Here is an 8,556-nt window from a genome sequence, read left to right as displayed (position 1 = left end):
CCACCTCTTCTCATCGCCTTATCTCTCCCACAATGCATTGCGATCACTCGTTGGATCATGGACCAAAGCGGTAAGCAAAATACTCAGCAGGGCGTTAGCAAAACTTCATTTATGGGATGTATTCTCCACCATGCAGTTGTACGTTATGTCGTATTAGCTATTCAAATCACGACATATCATACTTTCTTCAGACGCGTTTGCTACGACATCCCCGTATCGTCCAGAGAAGCGTTATAAAGCTAGCATGCTACAGGCTAATGTTAGCTAAGAACTGGCTAACGTTTCAACTGCTGTGATCACAAAAAGTTAACGTTAAGTTCTTAATTAATTGTTAAGGGTTATTGCACTGTTGCAACTGATTTTACGCAGTTACTACCTGAAGTTGAATGGCAAACATTGCATTTCCACATGTTTTGGAGGCGTAACCGATAGATGCGACTGACTTGGGGCGCGAATGCTACATCACCAACGTTAGCATAATGCTAACTGCTGCAAGCTGACATTACTTCAAGAGATTCAAAGGTTTTATCATCATATGCACAGTAGCTAAAGTGTAGTTATGGCAATGGAAATCTTAAGCTCATTCAACAATGCTACATAAATATATATAAGACATAAAACAAAACAAATAGTGCCAAAAGAAACAGAACTTAAAATAAATAGTGAAAGAGGATGTTGCAATTGACCAATGTGCAGATAAATGCAGAAGTCAACCATATACTATATATTTAAATATACTCTGTAAAATGGACTGATATGAGCTAAAAGCAGAATGCACAATTAAATACTGTACATTGTAGTAATAAATACATGAAATGCAAACAGCTTTAAGTTATGAAGGCTCAGGAGTGTAGCACTTATATGGCCTGTGAGATAATATTATGTATTACATGTATTCAGAATATGTGCTGAAATGTAATTCCTCTTAGATGTTTAGCTTATGGTCCTCAAGACATACCGCTAGGCCCTCATACAGGAATTTGATTTGATTCATTAGTCTGTCCCAGAGGTGGAAGCAGTACTCAGATCCCTTACTTGAGTAAAAGTAGAAATACTAAGTCCTTAAAATACTCCACTACAAGTAGAAGTCTTAAGTGTGAGATGTTACTTAAGTAGAAGTACAGAAGTAATATCAGCTAAATGTACTTACAGTATCAAAAGTGAAATGACTCAATATGCAGAGTATGCCTTTCACACAATTATATTTTTCACATCAGGGCATTTTAAGGTTGAAGTTTGTCAATGTGAAGCCAATTTTAGATACTTAACAAATGCTGGTTTGTATTGGTGTGTATTGGTAGTGCAGTTCTGCATCATATCATATCAGCAAAACATCCTTTTTTTTAATATACTGTCATCATTTGGAACAATAATAACAAAGGGGTGAAACTCTGACTCTGTTGCCATCTTCATTTGGTGGCTTATTTACAAATATGTGCACTATAACACCCATTTTAACACTGTTTCTGTACCTTTTCCCCCGGCAGACAATGATCTTCAAGGAAGTGATGGTTCTGGGTGTTTGGGTGGCCCAGATGTTCGCAGACGAATCCCCATCAAACTCATATCCAAGCAGCCCTTAAGGAGCAAACCTCCGCCCCGCACCCAGAGACCCAGCAGCAGACCCCTGAAAGTGGAGCCCGGAGAAGATGGTAAGCAGGAGCTATGGTGCTACCATGAGTGTCTTTCAGTTATGCTGCGTTCAGACCGGACGCGATGCGAATATTCGCTTCGCTCTAAACGCTCCTATCGCGTCGCTCGAGTTTCACCGCGGCTGCCAGCTGTGTTTACTCGCATCATTCAAACAAGACGCGCTGGCTCGGGAGCTACAACTACAACAAAATGAACATATTTTACCGTGATTAAAATGTAATACACGTTTCTAAATGATGCCGACGTAACAACATACTGATACCGGTTAGTACAAACTATGAATTAATGCTTTGACAAGACGGCAGGCGAAAAACCTTTTAAAATGCTTGTTTTCTGAATGGAGATCGGCTAAGCTAACGTTGTATATGCTCACTCCACACTCATAACAACGGCCTACAGACATAAATAAACCAGCGACTGTATTCGCCATGACACAGACAGTCTGTGTTGATGGTTTGCCAAAGCAGTTGCACATTAAACATTCAATATCAGGAGAAAAATGATGGTTACTTCATGCTGTTTGCCTTCTCTCAACTCATCTAGTATGGCAATCTTGATTTCCTGTAACCCTTAAAGGTCCCATGTCACGGCCATTTCTACCGATCATAATTCCATTGTTGAGGTCGACTCGAATAGATTTACATTGTTCCAAACTCACATTGGTTTCTCAAACAACATCTCTGTACAGCAGGGGTACTCAAATACAAATCTTAAAGGTCCAAAATAAATATTTCAATAAGACAAAGGTCCGTTTATCACGGTCATTCAAACTTTTAAACAATTGCAACAAGATTCTTAACACGAGGTTGCAAAAACTAAAATAATCTGTATGCAGCAGTTTTTATTGTTATTGTGTCTGTGCTTCACCCCTCAGAGTCGCAGTGTAAGAGCTGCACAGTTATGAATAAAGGCAGCTGCACCCTCTTTCATTCAGCGTTCCCATTATTGCTTTATAAATGTATTCCCCCTTGTGTGTCCACTGAGGTTCGTCAGGCCCAACACATCTTCAACAAACTCCCCCTTTGCCTCATCATAACAACTCACAAACACCAGCAACTGAGCATTGTGAGTGGTGTCAGTGGACTCACCCACAGCTAAGGAAATGCACTGTGCATTTTCTATTCCATCACAAAGCTGATGAATCAAATCACCAGCCAGTATTTATGTTCTTCTGGTTGCTGTGGAATCTGAGAGGGGGATTTGCTTTGACCTGTTATTTCCTCTTTGTGTTTGCCTTCAACATGGTCTCCATCACTTCAGTCATGCATTCTTTTATACTTCAGTTATGATCCAGTGGAAAGTCCTTACCTACTGGCCTAGTTCAATCAAAGTGGTTACTTTCTGTTGGCTGGGCAGTGAAGTTTTACACACCGTCTGATTTGACTTTCTCAGGACTTAAAACAGTTTTTTGGGGGCAGACCCCCTCAAAGAAAAACAATATATTTACACGCGTAAGGTCATCATCTTAATAGTTTTGTAAGCTCATCCGTGAGCAGAGCATCAAGTTGTCTATACAGCTGAATGCGGCGATTACGGCCCGTCCACACAGCGGCGTGCGTTGACGCTTGCCGGCGGGCGTGTCTGAAACTCGACCAACAACCAATCACATGAATCTCCCGCCCCAGACACACAAGCACGCGGTTTGATTGGCTAGAGCTTGTACTGGCATATGATTCGATTGGCTGACGCCTCCGTCGAGGCGTCAAAAGTTGAACATTGCTCAACTTTTGAAGCGAGCCACGCCAGCAACGCTCCACGTCGCTTCCCAAAATGCAGTTCGGCTAAAAGTGACGTCACCCCATTAAAAGTGAATGGGCAGAAGCGTTGGAAGCTTCAACGCACGCCGCTGTGTGGACGGGCCGTTACCACTTTGTTCAGCAAAACGCCTCACAAACGTATTAAGATCAACAGCTTCAGTGCGTTTTGATTCAATGCTGAGTGCAGCCACACTGACAGTCTCTTCTCTGTCAGACCACAAACACCTCATTCCTTCAGTGCTTGGGTCCGAATGCTTCTTGTTTTGCGCCGTCCCGTTCAAATGAAATCGCCGTCAATCATATGTCCACGCTCGCGCCAGGGGAGGGGTTACATGATGTGTATCTTGTGCTGCATTCACTTGCACTCGGACATTAGAGACTTTCTCTCATAAATGTCCGATGAGCCACAACTTTTCTTTCAAAACAAAGCTGGCAGCTGGGGGGGCAAGGCCTATTTGTAGGGTGTCAGTTGCCACCCCGGTAGGTGAAACTAGACTACTAGCTACAGTACAGATGGAACTAGATGAGCTGTTAACTCTCGCTCTGACTCAGACAGGTTGAAAGAGACGACACACACATTTTTACCACCCGCATTCCGCAAAGACCCGCCCTACTGTGCCTCTGATTCGCAGATTGTTTGGGGGGAAAAAACGCTGACTGGATGCTGAATGTGATTGGACCAATGCGTTGACAGACACACACAGACAGTGGAACAGGACATGCAGAGCGCTCTTTGCAGTGTATGGACATAGCGGATCATTTTGACTCGTTGCATTGTGGCGATGTCTCGCAGATAACACAGATAATACAGATGAAAAGTATAATTTGCTCAGAGTCCAGAGACAGTTGTGGTTTGGTCCCGATCCGGAGTCCGGTGCTGTATAGTATGTGTATTCACTCTCTGTCCTACACGCCTTGTTGGAGCTCCTGCCCCCCCCTCCATGTGAGCCCACTGTGCTCTGATTGGTCAGCTCGCCCACTCTGTTCTGATGAGTCCACCACCGTTACAGCGGAACATCAGTGATTATGTTACAATGGCGTTTGTTAGCAACCAGGAAGTGACACCAGTAATGACGAACAGATGAGAATGCTGCGTGGGGTCTGGGTGCCGTGTTGGCGGGACGTTGCGAGGCTCGCTGCTGCGAGGAGTGGACAGTGTGAGCTGGGATCATTTCCTGCTTGCTGCGTGGGGACTGCGAGACATCGCGAATGGACAGTGGGGGGGGGTGCAGCACCCCCATCTGCAAGGCTCCACTAGCACCGCACCCCCGAACGCGGCACACCTACAGTGTAAGCGCGTCACAGTTTCGCTGCTGAGAGTGTGTGTGTGTGTGTGAGAGATATACATTGAAGTTAGTTAATATTCTATTTGAATCCATGACCTTCAATACACCGCCGTCTGGTCACAGTCTTATCAAGACCCTTGGTCACTTCTTGGAGAAATGTGAATTAGACATGTTATTTAATTAGACCAGATATTTAGTAAGGATTTCTCCGTTTTCTCTGAACGGCATGATCATTTCTTTGTCTCTTGTGTTTTACAGAGAAATTTGGCTTCAAGCAAGAGGAGAGATTTGATTGTGGAGCTAAAGCTGGTGATGTCTTTGCAAATCAGAGAAGATTCCCCCAGGCACTGTTTTGGGACTTTAAGGTAATCACTTGTGAGCAGTGAAACTAAGCAACGGCCAGTTTAGACTCCTAATGCAAGAAGTTGTTGTGATGTCAGACAACAAAAATGCTTCCTAGTGAGAAATAACCAGACTAGACAGATCCTTATTACTAGTCGAGTGATATCCAAGTAACTGTATATGAGGGAGTTTTAACCGTTGTTACCTTCGTCTTTTCCCCATTTTAGTTGCATTTGATTGGAGAAAAGGATGACGTACCAGTTCACTTTTGTGATAAATGTGGACTTCCTATCCAGCTATACGGACGGATGGTATGTATTCATTTCTTTTCCTGACCTTCTCAGTAGGCAGTCACTGAAAAAGGTTCATGTGTAACTTTGTCCTCTTACTCCTCAGATCCCCTGCAAACATGTGTTCTGTTATGACTGTGCCTTGCTTCATGAGAAGAAAGGAGAGAAGATGTGCCCAGGGTGAGACATTCTCTTTATTTGGTGGCATTTTAAAGTTGTATTATTGTCGCTGTGGCAAATTTCATTCGATTTATTTATTTCCAACGTGTGAAACAAAAAATGATAATGAAATGAAACGTGAGAATTATGATACTGTACAAAGTTAAGCAGTAACCAATTGATAAACACAAATATTATTGACTTACAAATGATATATAAACAAGCTACCAACAACTTATTGACACATGTTGACAGTGAAAGATAACAATCTCTTATCTGTGAATCTGTCCTGTTTTTCATCCTTGCCCTGTTTCATAACGATCTGACCCTCTCCCCCCAGCCTCACCATGTTCAGCTGCACAGACCCGGTCCAGCGCATCGAGCAGTGTCTGCGCGGCTCGCTCTACATGTGCAGCGTCGTACCTGGATGTAAACGCACGTACCTGTCCCAGCGAGACCTGCAGGCGCACGTGAACCACCGTCACATGAGGGCCCCCAAATCCTCCTCTGGCCGCCAGGACCCCGTCCACCTGCCCCCGCCTGCCTCCGAAGTCCTGGACCGTTTCCGCGTTCCTCCTCCTCACTTAGCCAAAAACCACGTCCACCTGCCCAACCCTCTGCAGCACGGCAGCCACGACCCTTACAACCAACCACCGCCACCTGCCGCTCACGAAGCCCCGCCCGCAAGCGCTATTGGACCCGAGACATTCCGCATCGCCACCGTAACGACACGAAAACACAGCAATCTCATCACGGTGCCGATTCACGACGACTCTTCTTCTTCACGTGATGCTGGCCCGGGCCCCCCGCAGCAGCAGCAGCAGCAGCAGCAGCAGCAGCAGCAGCAGCAGCAGCCGCCCCCCCACCATCACCCGGGGGATTATCCCGGTCAGCCGCCTGTAGGACCCCACTCCCACCACATGATGGCGCCACCACAGCAGCACTTTGGCCCCCCGCCTCCCCCACCACCTCCCATTAATCACCCCATGCAGCATCCTCCCCAGGCATCAGGGACGCCTCACATGGTGTACAACCAGGCCCCTCTTCCTCCCATGTCCTCCGCTCCCCCGCCAATCACCCCTCCACCGGGGCACATCATGGGTCAGATGCCCCCCTATATGAACCACCCTCCCCCGGGACCCCCACCCCAACACAGCGGGCCCCCTGTGAACGCCCCACCGCCTCATCACTACAACCCAAACTCCATGCAGCAGTTTCCAGAGGACCAGGGCACTCTTAGTCCTCCGTTTACCCAGCCAGGAGGCCTCAGTCCTGGGATGTGGCCGGCTCCCAGAGGGCCCCCACCTCCACGAATGCAGGGTCCTCCTCTCCAGGGCCAAATGCCCGGACCCCACCACCCAGATCAGGGTCGCTACCGGCCTTATTATCAGTAAAACAGCCGACTGAATGACCGGGATCCTCCTGCTCCACACCACTCGTCTGATAATGTGATCGTAGACCTCAGGGTTACAGCATACACTGAGAAAACTGAACCGTTGACTTTCATTAAACGTATTAAGTCAACAGATTCCACATTATTGTATTGAGTTAGAAAAAAATCAACTCTAACATCATACAATTATGTGTAATTTGTTGACATTTCATTTAAAGTTAACGATTGAGTTTTTTCCAATAGGACTTTCATTTTGATACGACATTTGCCCTGAAATCTGTAAATGCTGCACATTTTAGTTGAACATACAATAGACTTTGAGGAGAGCAGCAATGTCCTATTTCTTTTTGTTTTTTAAATAGTGTAAGGTAAATATTTCTGTATATATGTCGGCTGATTTCATGCATTGTGTACATGTACATTGAAAAATGCTTACTGTGTCTCAATAAATTTTTAACAGCAGATTGAAATCTCCTCTCTGCTTGACGACGGGTTTTTGACAAAACATTTGAACCCTTAAGAAGAATAAGTAGTCATTACATCTTGGTGATTAAAACAGGTTTTCTGAAATGTATGTTACTTTTTAATATATTCACATATGCCTGGTTGTTATAAAGATGACATGGAAGTATCCACCCCCCCCCCCTCAAATAAGAAAATGCATGCGAGTTCATGACTACTGTTGACAACGTTCTTGTTGCTCTGTGTTGCGTTGTTAATGAGTGAGACACACCGGAGTTGAGGATCTGTGGGGTTTATTCTCCCAAAAATATAATTTAGGCATTTAGAAGACGCCTTATTCCAAAGCGACTTCCAATGACCGATTACAGGGACATTCTCCCTGGAGTAACTGAGGGCTAAGTGCCTTACTCAAGGGCACACTAGTAGTGGTGTTCCAGGCGGGATTTGAACTCGCAACCTTCCGATCATCAGCCCACCTCACTATCCGTTAGACCAGTGGTTCCCAACCTGGGGGGCGCCAAAGGTCGCAGGGGGGGCGCCAGGCCTCAGATAATTTTAGGCCAAATCTCATATTTAGACTTTTTTTTTTACATATAATTGTAACGCAATACATTGTCACTAAAAGCCTTGTCTCTACATTACAATAAAAAATAATTGATTAATTAATTTGAATACAAATTCAAGTTAGTATTAAAGGCATAAAAAGACAGAAATGTATAATTATTTCTATAGAAATGTTTCTTCTGCCCGTAAAGTGTCCAAACCGGGCTTTTCTGGATAAGCGCATTTTTAAAACCGTCATTGTCCATGCCGGTTTCAGATGGATTATTTGTCACAGTTGCTCCGATCAGATCGCTCTCCTCCATTTTGTAGATTATTTACGACTTTGAATCCACATAAACACATCGGCAAAATCCGGCTTACTTTGAGCATGTGTTTTAAACAGTTTAATCCCTTTGTGAATTGTTTCCACTTGCGCCGTCCTTTCATTTCTTCATACAGCGGGAATCCAAATGAATGAATCCTGAGTCCAATAACCATCAAAGTCACTCCAATAGTGCTCCTTAATTACGCTTTCACCCTCCTTTAACACAATACTTCACATTCATCCAGTTTGTGACAGTTGTAGCATTTAGAGACTTTTAAACTTTAATTACCGCTGTTCCAACAGGAGTCATTTGGGGGGGCTCTTGGGAAATAACCCCTGCGTTAGA

General features: G+C 44.7%; 1 protein-coding gene across 2 annotated transcripts; it reads left to right on the top strand.

Moving 5' to 3' along the window:
- Positions 1–7,344, top strand: cbll1 (Cbl proto-oncogene-like 1, E3 ubiquitin protein ligase). Of its 2 annotated transcripts, XM_034226944.1 has the most exons (6): positions 1–70; positions 1,488–1,652; positions 4,955–5,061; positions 5,266–5,349; positions 5,435–5,508; positions 5,828–7,344. In XM_034226944.1, the coding sequence occupies exons 1-6, from the start codon at positions 58–60 to the stop codon at positions 6,879–6,881; spliced, it is 1,497 nt and encodes a 498-aa protein (XP_034082835.1). In that variant the 5' UTR covers positions 1–57; the 3' UTR covers positions 6,882–7,344. The 2 variants fall into 2 exon arrangements, with proteins under 2 accessions (XP_034082835.1, XP_034082837.1); XM_034226946.1 differs by lacking the exons at positions 1–70; positions 4,955–5,061.
- The last annotated feature ends 1,212 nt before the right edge of the window (positions 7,345–8,556 follow it).

The sequence above is a fragment of the Gymnodraco acuticeps genome, unplaced genomic scaffold (genome assembly GCF_902827175.1).
Source record: "Gymnodraco acuticeps unplaced genomic scaffold, fGymAcu1.1, whole genome shotgun sequence".
Classification (NCBI taxonomy): Eukaryota; Metazoa; Chordata; class Actinopteri; order Perciformes; family Bathydraconidae; genus Gymnodraco; species Gymnodraco acuticeps.
This window is presented reverse-complemented; position numbering and strand designations above follow the sequence as displayed.

What these genes read in the sequence shown, in the direction of transcription:
- cbll1 (XM_034226944.1), top strand. An exon ending in AGTGGAGCCCGGAGAAGATG is followed by an intron (nt 1,653 to 4,954) that starts GTAAGCAGGAGC and finishes TGTGTTTTACAG; the next exon opens with AGAAATTTGGCTTCAAGCAA. An exon ending in GGAGAGAAGATGTGCCCAGG is followed by an intron (nt 5,509 to 5,827) that starts GTGAGACATTCT and finishes CTCTCCCCCCAG; the next exon opens with CCTCACCATGTTCAGCTGCA.